The following is a 14,688-nucleotide window of genomic DNA, read 5'->3' on the forward strand; positions in this document are numbered from 1 at the left end:
GGAGACTGGTGGTGAACCAGAAACCGAGAAAGATCCCGATCCCGACGCCGGTCCGCTTGCGATCGCAGACGACAGAGAAAGTGAAATCGAGGAAAAGGACGCAGATAGCGAGAGGGAAACTGAAAGACCGCCGGAGAGCCAGATACACTCGCCGAGGACACCGATCCGCTTGCAGAAGAGGCGATCGAGTTCGACGACACGGAGGGCGAGAATATGGAGAGGGAACTCGAAGCAGGCGGCAACACAGCTGAGCTGGAGGACACAGCTGACGGTGAGAGCGAGAGCGAGGAAGACGATACTACTGCAGAACTCGATGGCAAAATAGAACCGGACGGCGAAAACGAGGCCGATCCTGATAGCACTGCAGAGCTGGACCCGGAAAACGACGGCAAGGGCGAGGCCGAACCGGATGGCGGAACAACAGGGCCTGATGCAGAGACCGACACCGATGGGGCCACAGAGCCAGAGCTCGGCACTAAAGCCGAGCCGGATACCGCGGACCGGGAAGCCGAAGCCGAGCCAGACGGCGATGATGCGGACCCTAATGGGCGTATACTGTCCGAGATCGCCAAGGAAGCGCGAACGGAGGAAGGGAGGGGTGGGCAGGAAATTGGATGGCGAGGGCCGCGCTAAGGAGCTCGACGCAGCGCGAGACGACGAGCTCGCTGAGATATACGGCGGTGGCGGTTGGACGAAATCAAACGACAGATCAGCTAGATCAGTCGCATCAGATAGATCACGATAAGATAAAGCTTGAAGGAAGGGACATACGACACGCGCCATTCGCTGCTTGCACACAACTCGCAACGGGATCACAACCCTGACGAGTTGCAACACAGCCGGAGCCAGAGGCACGACCGGAGAATGGGGTTGAGCCGGAACATTTCATCACTCTGGCGTTGTTGTTGCTTTGGGTAGTCGTCCAGCCGCAACATGCGCCACAAACTCTTCGCATCCCAGTCTGGCCAGCAAAGCGGCCCGCCGGGGCACCGAAGCAGAAGCTTTGCCAGTGCCCCATGCCTGTAAAGAAAATACCATAAAGAAATTGGTATAAGTCGGAGATGACAACACGCACGAGGCTGGTAGCTCCCCAAGTAACAAGGCAATTGAGCAATTGCGCCGTTATTGGGAACATAGCTCCCATTAGAAGCCGGAATGCACAAAGTCTGGCCCGCAGCTGGCTGATATGTCCCGCTATTACACTGGCGTTTCACATTCGTGCCGCCCGTACAGTAGTTTCCTGCCTCGCAAGAGGTGCAAGCCCCGCCGGCTCTAATAGTGGTGTTGAAGTAGCTTCCCGCAGGACAAGCCGTAGCCCGGGCAAACAGCTCACCCACCCTCCAATAGAAGTTAACACGAAGGATGACTCCAGATAGCGGATGCGCACCTAGGGACAGCAGACACCGTTGGGAAGTTGGTGGTGACAAGGAATATCATGAAGCCCGTCGTTTTCAAGTTGACCGCGTACATCGTCGTTGCAGTCGTTTTCTTGTTGATATCGTTATGTTCGTAAGTTTGCCGTTAGGATTTTCTTATAGCCGGTAGGCAGCAAGTAATCAGGTTTCCATGAGCCTTTATACATACGCCACAGCAGCGGGATGTGGTCTGAGACTGTTGCTCCCACTATGTGGCGGTGTAGCGGCTGTGGCATTGTGGAGGCAATGTGCTGACGCCGAGACAGGGAGGCAAGTCGCAGTCCTGATGGAAATGAGGATTGCTTGTAGGCGCTGGATGGAAGGAAGATGTGCACGTGACTAAGCGCGACATTGAGGCTCACTCAAAAATACTCTCTATAAAGGAACGACAAGTGTTACACACAATAATCCAACAAATAAAAATAGTCCCAGGTATACTAAAAGTTTGAATCACGGCAAATACGTGAAGGATATCCTCTAAAAAAACCAAGAAATCAGTAGCCAATAAGTACACGCGACAAATCTTTTTACCGTCGCAGTCCCAAACTGGTTGGTGAACTCCGCAACATCTCCCGTGATCGCAATCGCCTGGTAGTCCGGAAGGTATATGGGGAATGTCGCAGGGCTGGCTGGAAAACAATAACGATTCAGAATCTGCGCCACGTTGAAGGTAAATAACACTCACTTCCGTCGGTGTTGATCCATTGCGGGCTCACACGCGTAGAAACACGATCGTACGACCACTGCGATAAGTATGAACGAGAGAGCATCGACAGAAAAAAGGCTCACAATTGAAGATTCCGCAAAGCTCGGGCTGCCAGGGAATGAATTCGGCACAGATTGTGGACCAGAACCAGTAGGTGCTGCAAGTCGAGGTCAGAGAAGGCAAAAAAAATCGCAATCAAGACTCTTACTTTGCGAAGTGCCTTGAATATATGCATAGCTGTTGACAAGTCAGCTCTAGTATGTCCATAAGACTGTTGGCTTACTTAGGACTTCCACTCGCAAAGTCGTTCGACGAGCTGGCTGCGCCGACGATACCACCCATGAACGGATAAGTCGCCGCGTATGACGTAGTCTAGCCAGAAGTTGATCAATAAGAGCGAAAAAGGTCAGGAATTCCGCACCGTTGCCTTGATATTCAGCTTGGACCCATTTTGCATGGTCGGGTCCAGCTGGATTTCAAATATAATCGCATTCGCCGGGTTTGGGTCGACATTGAAGAGGCCATAAGCGGCGTATGTTGCCTTGGTTTTGTGCGATGTATCCCATCGCAGCACCCGTGTTGAAATCGTTAACTTGAATCACCTTGGAGATCGCGCCTGGGGCCGGTCCGACGAATTCGAACGATTGGTCGGCTAAAGAATACGCATAAGCTTGACGCGAAGAAAAAAGGAAGACGACTCACGGCAAGCTCCATTCGCTGCCTGCGCGCAAGTTGCAACTGGGTCACAACCTTGACGCGTCGAAACACAACCCGAGCCAGAAGCACGACCAGAAAACGGAGTCGAACCAGAGCATTTGACCACGCCCGTGTTGTAGTTGGTTTGGGTAGTCGTCCAGCCACAGCACGCGCCGCAGACGCCTCTCATCCCAGGCTGGCTAGCAAAACGACCAGACGGGGCACCATAGCAGAAGTTCTGGCCAGCGCCTACAAGTAACAACAAGATGAGGTTAAAAGCCATTAGGCGAGACGATAATACGCACGAGGTTGATAGCTGCCGGCAGCGCATAGGGTAGAGGTAGTCGCTCCGTTGTTGGGGACATAGCTACCGTTCGTGGCGGGGATACACGAGAGGTCTGGCCGGAGGCTGAGAGGGAGTATCAGCGAGAATACGAATGGCGAGAAAGAAAGGAATCGTCACCTGGTTGATACGTGCCACTGTTGCATTGCTTCTTACTCGCGCCAGCGGTAGCACAGTAGTTGCCGGGCTCGCAAGGAGTGCATACCCCAGCAGAGTTGGCGTAGCTTCCGGCAGCACAAGGTGCGGCTCGAACCAAGATGTCGTGGTGCCTGCAGCGAGGATAAGTAAACGGCGAGGTCAGCTAAACATAAAGCTTACTTGGAGGAGCCGTGGTTGCTCGCCGTGGCCGTCAGAGCAGCCACCATCAAGACGAAGAACGACGCGGCATTGGAGGCAAACATTTGCGACGGATTGAGTGGGGGAGGGATGTCGAGATGGAAGTAGAAGACAAGGAGGAGTTGTATTCAACCAAGTTTTGCGTGCCATTTTTGTAGACAGCGCGGAACGTGTCTCAGACGGAAATCCAAAGTGGGCGCGTTCGCCGTCAAGTCATGTTGCCGTGACAGTCACAATATGACTTTGGGGAAGACGAGAGAGAAAGTGCTGCGCGCGACATATGCTTGATGGTTTGTGGGACTAGAGAAAGTAGTTTGCTTTAGAGATCCACTGTGGGCACTATATGATGCTATTCTCAAATCCAAATGCTCGGACAAATAAGTAAATCACGACACGTGACAGATAGTCTCTTTGCTCTTACCGCCGACATCGCCCTCGTCTCCGATTAAGTGCTGCACGAGCATGTCAACGTTTACTGAACACCTGGGCACGAACTACACCCCAGAGGACGATGAAATTGACGTCATAAAGTCGTATATTGACCGCGTCTCGCCTGCGCTGCGAAATGCCGAATCGGAGATTGCTGAGATGCAAAAGGCCATGGACGCGCTTGTGGCTCAACGAGACACGATTCGCGGCGACATCGATGCTCATAAATCACTCATAACCCCCATTCGCCGCCTTCCCCTTGATTTGCTCGAGCGAATCTTCATCGAATGTCTTCCTGAGGAGCGGAATTGTGTTATGTCTGCCACGGAGCCCCCACTTCTGCTTGGGAGAGTATGCAGCTCGTGGCGCAGCTTGGCGTATGAAACGCCCCGTCTATGGTCCCGGCTTCACGTCTACATCCCCAACAACAACGTCTCGTTTTCGCGATTCACCCATGTCCCAGACTCACCATCGCCAAGACTCAAAAAAATCCAGGAACAGCGCATGGCGGTAGTCAACTGGTGGCTTTCCAACTCAGGGAACTGTCCGCTTTCCATTTCCCTCTATCTTCCTGGCGGTGGCTCCATTGCCGACATTCTCGACCAACTCCGGGAATTCTCGATGCGTTGGGAACATATCAGCATCCGAACGAACTCCGATGTACTCAAGTGTCTTGTAACGATGACACGGGAGGAAGTACCGCTCCTTCGCTCTTTTGCAGTTTTCGAGCGGTCCACCGCCAGAACCGACGACATGGCTGCGTTCATGCAGTTAATGCAGCAAGCTGGCAACGCGCCAAACAATGCATTCCCAATGCCCGCTAACCCCATTCCAAACGCCAATGCAGCGCTTGCCAACCCTAACCCAAACGCCAATCCCATCCCAAACGCCAATGCCCCCGCCAACCCTGCTGCGGCACCGCTGTTTATGGGAATGCAGCCGCAGGTCGCGCTAGGGAATCTGATGAACTTCCACTTTGCCATTCCTGCACCTGCACCGGCGCCTGCAACGAACCAGCCTAACCCACCGGCACTTAATCCTCCCCCAGCCAATCAGCCCGCTTTAAATTTGCCTATTATCAATAACGTGCCTGCACCTAATCCACCCGCAACTAACCAACCCGCGCTTGGCCAACCCGCGCTTAACCAGCCCGCGCCTAACCAACCCGCGCCTAACCAACCCATCTTAAACCCACCTACGGCTAATCCTCCTTTGCCCAACCCACCTATAGGTCACCATCCCGCTCCTCCCAACTTGCATCTTGGATTCCCTCAACCGTGGAATACAATTTTTGGTGTCCCTGGCCAACCTCCACCCGGCCCGACTGAACCCGAACCTGAGCCACCCCTTTGGGAGACCGCTGCCATACTTACCGCCCCGATCCTCTCCTCACTCTCACTGACTTCCGCTGCATTCAATCTGTTTGAGTTGCCAATCCAATGGGCCCAAATGACCGAGCTCAATCTTGAAAAGCAGGGTCTTCCCGGAGTTGGGTCTGTTACCAGTCGCGAGGTCGTCAGACTTCTTGGTCGATGTCAAAATCTGGTCACTTTGCGGGTAACGGTCCAGGACCTATTTGTGCCTACCGCGGTGGATATCGAGGGCCGGGTCCTGCAAGAGAAGCTCGAAACGTTCCATCTCTCCTATTCGACGGGGTACAACGGAACCACTCCCCCACAACGATCGCCTTTCCGCTTGATTGGGTCGCACTTGCACTTGCCGGGTTTGCTTCATTTCCACCTCGACGGCAGCTCTGGCGGTATCGACATGACAAACGAATTTTTTGCCCAAAACTTCTTGACGTTGGCTCCCGCTCTAAAATCGGTGCATATCGGGGTGTGGATGTTTTCAGAAGCTGAACTAATCGGTCTCATTTCGAACCTCCCGCCCACCTTGCGTATACTCTGCTTCCCAGCTGGCCACGGCCCCGGGCCATTTGAGGTCGGCGCTCCGATTGGAGACGGGATTTTGACCGCGCTCTTGCCGATTGAAGACGTAATGCCGCTCCCCGAACTGCATACTTTGGAGATACACGCACGTGCTGGGTTTTCGGAGTCGTTCCTGCTCCAGTTCATCGAGCAGCGCCTTTCGAGTCTGCAGAAGGTGCTGGTCCACTTCCAGCGCTACAATCCGCGCTCGTGGGGCGTCAATCCGCCGCAACAGCAGCCGGAGAGGAAGAAGATGACGTCGGAGGAAGCGGCGCGCTTGAAGGCGCTTGTGAAAGGGGCCGAGAAGGGCCTTAAACTCGATCTCAAGTACCCGGACAAGCACCCGCGGGTGTCGATGTCGCCGTGGATGGGCCTGGGCCAAGACGAGCGGGAGCGGGACAGCCTCTTCTTCTTCGACTAGTCAGGGGTCGACAAATCTTAAATGTAAAGTGGGTATTTCTCTATAATTCTCCGAGGGAGAATGCTTACAGACCTTTGCCAGATATCGAATAAGCAGCATAAGAATAAGACTGCTGTAAGTGTAGACGTGTACTTACTGCCTTGAAATTAAATACAGCACGCTAAAGTGTGTTTACTTTTGCCATTAGCGCGCGTGACATTCGACGATATGGGGGTGCCGTGCGAGTAGCTGCAATACTCGCAACTTGAAATGGAAGTAAACATCAATCCAGCCTGGGAGCGATCATGTTGCTGCATCTCAATGATACTGTTCTCTTCCTACCACCACCACCACCATGGTCGGTCTTAACATTGACTCCTTGATTTCTGCGACGAATTCCAATAATCACTCTCGCAGGCTGAACACACCTACAAGTTCGATGTCAAGGTAGGTCCAAGAGCGGTTAACCCGCACTTCGCTCATCTGCGATCACAGATGACATGTCCTGGCTGTTCTACCGCCGTCTCACGCGTCCTAGAGAAGGCCAAGACAGATGGTATACCGTGACAACAGTACCCTAATGCTCATGACAATGCTCTTTGTAGGCGTTTCCGAGTACACTGTCAACCTCGAGACCCAAGAAGTCCTGGTTAAAGGCACCATCCCGTACGAGGATGTCCTCGCTCGAATCAAGAAGACCGGCAAGGAGGTGGGTGACTCTTTCTCGCACTAAGTAAGTATGGTCTCATCGGCACCAGGTTCGTTCTGGGGAAACGGTGTCCTGAATAGCGATGGATTTGAAGGATATAAGTGATTGTAATACTACCGTGTTTGTGAATGTCTATGCGTTCAGCGGAGACTACTTAAGCCAATGTTTTCATCAACATTTTTGTTCCAAGACCAGAGTCGATGAGAAAATGATCAATTTGTGCACGTGATCGCGCTATGGTCCGTGCGCCAACGCGCGCCGTAAAAGGACGCGCTGGTCGTTGTTGATCTTCATACTTACCTTGATGGCACAGTTCCCTTCAGATACCTGGAGCTGTGGGCTGCGGGATCTCTCCATTGCACGGCGACCCTGTCCACACAGAGAGCGCCCACGGTTTGTATGGGCTTCGGCTCATGCACCGTCCCAATATTTTCCAGTCCTGCCACGGCCACTCGGCTAGGCGGGCCTCTTTTTTTTATGCCGGTTGGCGGCGCTAACCCTAACCCTAGTGTATATAGTCCCTTCTCAATGATATTCTTTGAACTTTACTTAAGCGCCGGACCGCCTTTTTGCACATCAGCATGCACTTCTCAGCCCATCCTCCTTATCGAGAGCTGGCGTCATCACTGTTTGGCTCGGAGTATCTGACCAGGGCAAAAGACACGGACTCTGTGTGATGCCGTGGCGCAGATAAGGTTGAAGAGATAAGTGGTCAACGATGACTTCGATTTCACCAGACAATAATAGAAAGACGGCAGCAGGGAAAAGGTGCAAATGAAGGGGTATTATATTGCAATCTACGAGTACTGGTATCCATTCCAGCAGAGAAAACGCTAAGACGTGTATGCCAAGGAGGGTGGGTGAGTTAGACCTGGGCTGGTTGAATATGGCATGGCGACCACCAAAAGAGGACAACGTACAAGACTGAGCTCCAGTGTCCAAACGCGACGGGCCCAAAGCTTAAACGAGTGTGCCGGTCGGCCGTCCTTCTCTGGGAGGTCGACCTCTAGACCGTCCCACCAGCATTTCCTCTGTTGTTCATATATATGTCAGAAACGCGAGCGGGTAGAATGAATGAATGACGCACGGCAGGTTTCCGCCAGAAGAGCAGGAGTTTTTGGGCAGTTGCCATCTGGGCGTAATCGACCTCGACAGGCTTGCTGTGGTCGGGCGAGTGGTTGATGCCGGTTTTTAGTAGGACGAGTGCAATTGAGGATATGCACGACCGCGAGGGCTCCAAGGCGCGGAAGCCCCATTCGTCGTCACGATTGAAGCCACTTTGGAATCCATTAACCAAATCCAGGGCGTCAACTGGGGGTCATAACGCACCTCATGCAAAGCATGTCGATGAGGTGTTGCTCAGCGACATTATTTTCTTTGTTGACATTCCGTTGGAGGGCGGTGAAGATGTTGCGCTTCTCCATGAGGTGCTCCCCACCATCACGCTTGATTTGGATAAGGTCCTCGTTGGCAATACCGTTGGCGTCGGTGGCGGCGGCAGTATTCTTCGGGGGAATAGTAAAATATTCAAGCTCTTCACGCAGGACAATTATGGCCTGCTTGGCCAGGAGCGGATTTTGGCTCTGCAGGTCAGCAGCGCCAGGCGACCCGTTCGGAGAGGCGTCCAGTAGATGTTGTTGGAAAGAAATAAGTCCAGGGGTCGTCGCATTTCCGTAGAAGGCCTCTGAGGCGGTCCGGAAGAAGGTGAGGACGTATTGGAAGCAGTCGGGGTCAAACTACACGGTGTCAACGCCCCATATTGCAAAAGAAGGAGTAAGGACACACGTCAACACCATAGACCTCGTCGTCTTCCTCGTCTCCGCCGTCAGAGAGAGCCACACTCTGTCTGCTGAGGACCAGGCCGTTGGGGAAGAGACAGAGCAAAACAGACTCCGGTAAGTTCATGATTGTTTCCCGGTCGACCTCGAAGCGACGACCACGTAGGTCGAGAAAGAGACGGGTTAGAAGCTGGGGTTGAAGGTTGGAGTGAGCAGGGGGAGCATGCTGGGAAACCTGCGTTATGGGCGACGAGGACATGGCGAAGAAACAAGGATACTCCACGCGTGATCAGAGCAAGTGATACCTCTCGCTAACAAGAAATTATTTTTTTCAGAGTGAACGGGGGGCCGTTCGTAAAAGTAGCACACGACAACTAATGAGAGTGGTAGTATTCAACAGGTCAATGGGGAGTGGCAAGGGGGAACGAAGATCACCCCCAAAATCGGACACGTTACACGTCTCCTTCTGCCCACCACACCATGCACACAATATTCGCTCGTATAAACAACATCTCTGCACTCTTTTCCTCATGTGTCATGGGCCTCTTGGCGGCCATAGCCCTCTCCTCGATATTCGTCTCGTACTTCGAAGCGCCGCTGGAGGGCGGTTCGGTGACGGTTCATGGCGTCAAAGTGTAAGTGACTAAAGCAACTCAGTCGAGCCCAATAATATCAACGGGAATATAGAAAGCATGGGAAGGGGAGGCAGTATCGCTTCGAGCACGCATTCGTTGACTTCGAGATTGACTCCGGTTCGTGTCAATCCAACCACTGTTTCTCTTTACCTGAACGCGCCGTAACTTAGACCTCTCCCCACTGTTCAACTGGAATACGAAGCAGCTCTTTCTCTATCTGGATGCGGAGTACACAAACGCAAAGGGGGTCCGTGCACTCTTACCTGATTTTGCCATCTTTTTCCTCAACCAACTAGGTCAAAAACGCCGTTGTCATCTGGGACCGCATCGTTCGTCGGAAAGAGGACGCCCACATTCAAGTAAAAAATCGTCAAAAGTACCAATTCAAAGATGTTTCTGGCTTCCGGTAAGGTTATTGCCAAGGTCTTGACATTCGCTTATTGAATTGACAGAGACGCGTCTGCAATCTATACTCTGCGGTATAATGTGATGCCATGGGTTGGTGCACTGACCTACGGGACGGCGGGCAGCACCAATGTCACTGTACCGTTCCCGCCCATGATCAACCATTCTTAGAGTGTAAACTATCCGGGTGTAATAAGACGAGCTACTCAACTTCTTCAGCGACTTCTTTTGACGTTCTTATAGTCCAGCAATACGGTCTGGAACTGCTTGGCAGATTCATGAGCAGAGACCCGACAACATCCACTTTTTGCGACGGGATTCGATGTTTTCTTTCCTTGTCTTCTACTCTCCGGGTCTTCGGTGTATTCTTGACCGTTGCCGGAGGTCCATGTCTTGGTCGCGCAGCTTCAAAGCCTTCGCAGATGGATACCAGCAGGTATCTGTGAACCCAGTGTTATGGTCGGACCATACGAAAGGAATTTCTCTTGCACATTCATTCTTCACGTCGCTTGGCGTTGAGGACTGTTTTTCGACTTACACGATTGGCCTGGAGACAGGAGAGTCTTGCGAGAGTCGGACTGCGCCCTTCTCGTGCCGATAACTCGGGTTTTCCCTGCCTCTCATTATCTAAAGTGCTCATCTGATCATATGGCCGCTTCTGCTTGTTCCTTGCCCTGGCGATGCGATTGGGTTGACATTGACACGGCGACGCGGTCGGTGTGCGTGGTCGCGGCTTGGCGCTGTCGCCGTCGCTGTTATGCATACGGCGACCAGACCTCAAGGCGTAGATCCTTATTGGCCCTTCGCCGTTCAATCCTATTCGCCTCGCCTGTGAACCTTCCATCTTCTGTTGTCCCATTGTTTCGTTATCCCGCTCTCCACTCTTGCATTGTTTCGTGAGCGGGAAGTGGATCTTGCTGCTTCTCCACGTGCCTTCCTGCCCCCTTCTCTCTCTCTTGGGTATGGATGAACTTTAATTTTTCTAGTTCGTCCGAATGCAAGATCATACTGCCCACGGATCCGTGATGCGCTTGGGCTCCACACTTTAGCTGTTTACAGTGGGTCCAGACTCCAAAGGAGGAGCCCGATGTCGCACAAGAGGCTGAGCAAAATGCGGTTTTCACGCAGTCTCGATCCACGACATGAGGAATGGGCCTCCAGAAACAATTGAATCACCGAGATGGTGGAGTCGCAATCGCAGTTGGCTATGGAGCGCGGTCTGGTAAGCTAATTCCTGCACCCACTCTGGCATTAGGCTTTCCAGTGATGTGCTTGGCCTTTCTTTTGCCAGCGCCTGACGGGTCCACAATCTTTTACAGTTTTGACGGCCACATACGGTGTTCAGATGTCAAAACGCGGATCTTCGTTCCCCGTCTGCAAGCCCAATTCAGGCATTGTTCTTGACATACCATTGTTTCGTTATCCTGCTAATTAGTAACTCTTAGTCTCTCGCTGTCAGTCGTCGGTCGCGTTCGTGGGCAAGTTCGATGTGATATCCTATCCTATCCACCTCAGGATCCAGACCGACAGCGACCAATCGCAGCGACTACCAGCATCTGGGGCAACGGGTGGTTCTGCCTTCCAACTCGGTACCGCGACGGGGTCTATATCCCTAGTAACCACACTATCAGCAGGGAGCGGGGGCAATCCGATGCCCAAGTTGCATCCGTGATGCGCTTGGGCTTGCCATTTTGGCTTTGGGTCGGACGGGAATGACCCGCTGGTTACTTCCTCTGGCTCGTGAACAAGGCGACCAGATGCTTGGTCAATTTGAACTTCTAGGCTTACTTCCTGGTTGATACCTGGCAGTACATAGACTTTGCGAATTACTCACGCACACACTCGGACTTGCAATTTGGCAGCCACAGTCCCAAGATCGCGGTCGTTTGGCTTATCGCCCTTCGGCACTTTCCGTCGAGGGTCGAGGTCCCGCCAGCCGACGTCCCATTGTCACCAAGCCACTTATTAGCCATTGCTTAGCCGCCTAATTTTCAAGACGCCGGATTTTTCGTTGATTTGTTTCACGCGAGCTGTCGACGCGGTTGATGCGCTCGTTACCATAAATGACGGGTCTCGGGCGGGTTAGCGCTGCGCATGAATCAGTGAGATCTCACGTGTTGATCATTTGATGCGCCTCCAAGAAGGCTTCGACGGTTGCCGGTAAACACCGATGAGCGACGTTGACCTGCGTGAGCCCGCCCGGGTCCGCGTTTTTCGATATTCTTTTCCTTTTGGCCAAGAATTTACAGCTTATACGGAACTATGTTGCAGTTGCGCGTCGGGCTACGTCGATGGGTGTTGCCAGCACCCGCAGCAGCAGCAACACGCAAGGGAGGACTACTGGGAAGGTCGAATCAAAATGGACGGGAACTGCCGGCCAAAGAGCTCGGCCAATAATGCGCCGAGCAGACAATTTTCGGTCCTTTCTTTTTTTTTGTCTTTACAATTCCTTTTCCTTGTCTTTTCCGAGTACTTAACATTGACATTGTAAATGACTTGACTGACCTATCCGAACGGGATCTGCTCGGTCCAACCACGAGCTCGGGCCCTACATATGCGTCAGAAAATTTAGAGTTTTTTATTGATGAATTTATCACGGAACAGCATGGCGCGCTTGAAGGCTTGAACTAGGTGCCTCAGTTCCTGAGATGGCTGGCTTGCTGGACAATATGCGCCTTGTGTGCGCGACTGAGTTCGAAGCCTAGTTAGCTACCTGATGAGGCAGCGAAAATCCCCCAAGTGTTCATAAGGCTCCATTTTGCTTCCCGTGAAGAAGGTTACCCAACGCCGCCCGACTCGGACGATGCGGGCCCATCAGATTCCGCGGGACCTACCGAGAGAGGTGGCCAAATCAGGCAAGCGCCCAGATTAGGTTGCAGGCTTGCTTGACAAAGATTGCGCCATCTTGGATCCTGAGCTCCGGAAGGAGACCCCGTCGTTTGGCTTACGAGTTCAAGGCAGTGAGAAAGAGCGGGAATCCACAAGTCAGTTGCTAATGCGCATAAGACTAGTACAACATGAGTACAATGCAGGAGTTGGGTTGAGTGCGTCTACGGTGTAATGATGGGATAGATAGAGTCCAAGGAGCGTGTTCAGGACGTGATAATGTAGGTCGGTGAATCGAATGCGAATGGTAAATGCCAGCAAACAGTTGGCGTCTAATGCGGTTGAAGGCAATATCTAAACTCTCCCTGCGGCCTTTGCATGCGCCCAATGGAACTTATCGGCTCCATTGACCTCTGCGACGAGTGTTGGCGAGCCCGTTGAAGGCGTCGTGGGCCGCGTATAGGTCGATTCAGTCGACTTTTGTGGAAGAAGTAAGGGGAGTCGTGTTCGGTGAGGCTTCTCCGGTGAAGCAGTAACGGGTGGACATGAACCTCGTCTGCCGAGACTGAGGTATCGTTTTGCAGCAGAGGAAGTGGAATAGGGGAGGGAAGAAGCGACTATCGAGAGGGACTCGAGAGCAGTGTTCCTACTCCTGGTGGATATGGGGGATGATGGGGAGGGGAGGTCGTTGTCGTTTGTGCGAAGGGTTACATGGGCAGTGGGGCGTTGTTGCTGCTTCAGTCCACTGAGGAGAACGGGGTGGGAAGCGGTAGAGCGGATGGTTTTTGGGGAGGGCCGCGACGATGAGCAGTCGACCTCGAAAGCCCACGCGCTAATTTTCGCCGTATTGTGTTGCGACCAGGAAAATTGCGCATCGAAGTATGAAGTTTCAGCGTCTATTGACGGCTGGCACGCGCGCGAGCAGTAAGTAGCACCGCTGGGCTGCGTAGAAAAGTCAGAAAAAGGCAGGGCGGCAGCAAAGAAAACTCACCACAAGGTTAGAGCATGTCAGACACGAGTCTGAGCACCATTGTGGAGAGTCGCTCATAGTTAGTGGCTGGGGAATGGGAGGGTTGGCGTCGTCGTTGGGAGGAGAGGGAGGTGGTGGAAGACCAGTCAGACCATCGAGGTCGAGGTCTTAAAACAAACGGGGTTTGATGGAAAGTTCTTCTTGGGCACTTGCCTGAATAACGGCACAATTGAATCGGTTTCTCACAGCTGTCGAATCTGAGATTTGCTTGCTCGTTTTTTCCCTCTGCGAGTCAATGCTAGCTCGATAACCGGCCATCGCAATTGATGCGCATTTATGGATGGCGATAGCGTGGCGGGCCTGACACTCTCAAGGCGTTCTCACTCTCAGTCTGGGCTCACCGAGAAAGGCGCAACGGCGTTCTAGCCCAGTGACTTGTGACCTACAAAGTCACACCCCTTCAATGGTGAGCAACGTTCTCTGCCTGCTCGATATGTCTCAATCTATGGCCAGTCCGCCCTGTTCAATTTTCAGTCTCTCCTCCTGGTGATACTTCTCCTCATTTGCACGTGCACATACGTCCGTGCCCTCTTCCCGAGTTTGATTGACCGCAACAAGACCGGTTTTCTTGGCCTATTCTTCATGTCTGCTCGCATTGGTGCGTTTGGTTGCTGTATCTTTTTTCATCGTCGGTAACCGAGCTATGAACAGGCGAAAGACTCTCTCCATACGTGTCCCTCGCGTGTCTGATCATGGCTGCGACGATGCTCATTCAATAGCCATTACTTTGCCTTACAACGAACATGTACCATTCCAGGCTTAATTGTCATTTTGCACCCACCCACCGACCCACACCAATTAGCGTTCTGTTTCTGTCGTCGGACTCCCCATCCTTCTTCCCTGTTCTACCCACGCCAGCGCCACGGTCAACAAGCCCCCAACAAAAATTCACAACGCACCTGTCAACTCGCTAGAATCACTCCCTTGGTCCAGGTTTCTTTCGTTTTCGTGCTTTTTCCATACTTGTCATGAATCGAAGCGTCAAACGCATATGCATTCGCGGGTTTTTCCCCAGCACGTCCCGTTATAGCGTGTCCGTCTTTGTGTCTGTT

General features: G+C 52.7%; 7 protein-coding genes across 7 annotated transcripts; 4 read left to right on the plus strand and 3 right to left on the minus strand.

The window, feature by feature from the left end:
• Positions 1 to 1,865: 1,865 nt before the first annotated feature.
• MIND_00135000 (uncharacterized protein) lies at positions 1,866 to 3,561 on the minus strand (the record flags this gene model as incomplete). The annotated part of the gene is made up of 13 exons (XM_037358281.1): positions 1,866 to 1,892; positions 1,947 to 2,044; positions 2,101 to 2,158; positions 2,205 to 2,278; positions 2,330 to 2,358; positions 2,405 to 2,493; positions 2,543 to 2,662; positions 2,724 to 2,773; positions 2,824 to 3,066; positions 3,123 to 3,226; positions 3,281 to 3,297; positions 3,366 to 3,429; positions 3,479 to 3,561. The coding sequence occupies 13 exons, from the start codon at positions 3,559 to 3,561 to the stop codon at positions 1,866 to 1,868; spliced, it is 1,056 nt and encodes a 351-aa protein (XP_037226191.1).
• Positions 3,562 to 3,910: 349 nt separating this feature from the next.
• Positions 3,911 to 6,274, plus strand: MIND_00135100 (F-box domain-containing protein; the record flags this gene model as incomplete). The annotated part of the gene is made up of 1 exon (XM_037358282.1): positions 3,911 to 6,274. Exon 1 carries the CDS (start codon positions 3,959 to 3,961, stop codon positions 6,272 to 6,274), a length of 2,316 nt encoding a protein of 771 aa, XP_037226192.1. The 5' UTR covers positions 3,911 to 3,958.
• Positions 6,275 to 6,608: 334 nt separating this feature from the next.
• MIND_00135200 (Copper chaperone) lies at positions 6,609 to 7,038 on the plus strand (the record flags this gene model as incomplete). The annotated part of the gene is made up of 5 exons (XM_037358283.1): positions 6,609 to 6,611; positions 6,671 to 6,700; positions 6,749 to 6,809; positions 6,859 to 6,962; positions 7,012 to 7,038. 5 exons carry the CDS (start codon positions 6,609 to 6,611, stop codon positions 7,036 to 7,038), a joined length of 225 nt encoding a protein of 74 aa, XP_037226193.1.
• Positions 7,039 to 7,827: 789 nt separating this feature from the next.
• Positions 7,828 to 8,999, minus strand: MIND_00135300 (uncharacterized protein; the record flags this gene model as incomplete). Its single annotated transcript, XM_037358284.1, has 5 exons — positions 7,828 to 7,833; positions 7,883 to 7,993; positions 8,050 to 8,239; positions 8,292 to 8,698; positions 8,748 to 8,999. 5 exons carry the CDS (start codon positions 8,997 to 8,999, stop codon positions 7,828 to 7,830), a joined length of 966 nt encoding a protein of 321 aa, XP_037226194.1.
• A 221-nt stretch (positions 9,000 to 9,220) lies between these two features.
• On the plus strand, positions 9,221 to 9,951 carry MIND_00135400 (Signal peptidase subunit 3; the record flags this gene model as incomplete). The annotated part of the gene is made up of 5 exons (XM_037358285.1): positions 9,221 to 9,375; positions 9,428 to 9,492; positions 9,546 to 9,622; positions 9,672 to 9,781; positions 9,828 to 9,951. The coding sequence occupies 5 exons, from the start codon at positions 9,221 to 9,223 to the stop codon at positions 9,949 to 9,951; spliced, it is 531 nt and encodes a 176-aa protein (XP_037226195.1).
• Positions 9,952 to 12,960: 3,009 nt separating this feature from the next.
• MIND_00135500 (uncharacterized protein) lies at positions 12,961 to 13,894 on the minus strand (the record flags this gene model as incomplete). Its single annotated transcript, XM_037358286.1, has 3 exons — positions 12,961 to 13,548; positions 13,598 to 13,743; positions 13,786 to 13,894. The coding sequence occupies 3 exons, from the start codon at positions 13,892 to 13,894 to the stop codon at positions 12,961 to 12,963; spliced, it is 843 nt and encodes a 280-aa protein (XP_037226196.1).
• A 145-nt stretch (positions 13,895 to 14,039) lies between these two features.
• On the plus strand, positions 14,040 to 14,355 carry MIND_00135600 (uncharacterized protein; the record flags this gene model as incomplete). The annotated part of the gene is made up of 3 exons (XM_037358287.1): positions 14,040 to 14,042; positions 14,090 to 14,234; positions 14,288 to 14,355. 3 exons carry the CDS (start codon positions 14,040 to 14,042, stop codon positions 14,353 to 14,355), a joined length of 216 nt encoding a protein of 71 aa, XP_037226197.1.
• Positions 14,356 to 14,688: the final 333 nt, after the last annotated feature.

This window comes from Mycena indigotica, assembly GCF_014461135.1.
Source record: "Mycena indigotica strain 171206Taipei chromosome Unknown Mind.scaff0001, whole genome shotgun sequence".
In the NCBI taxonomy this organism is placed as follows: domain Eukaryota; kingdom Fungi; phylum Basidiomycota; class Agaricomycetes; order Agaricales; family Mycenaceae; genus Mycena; species Mycena indigotica.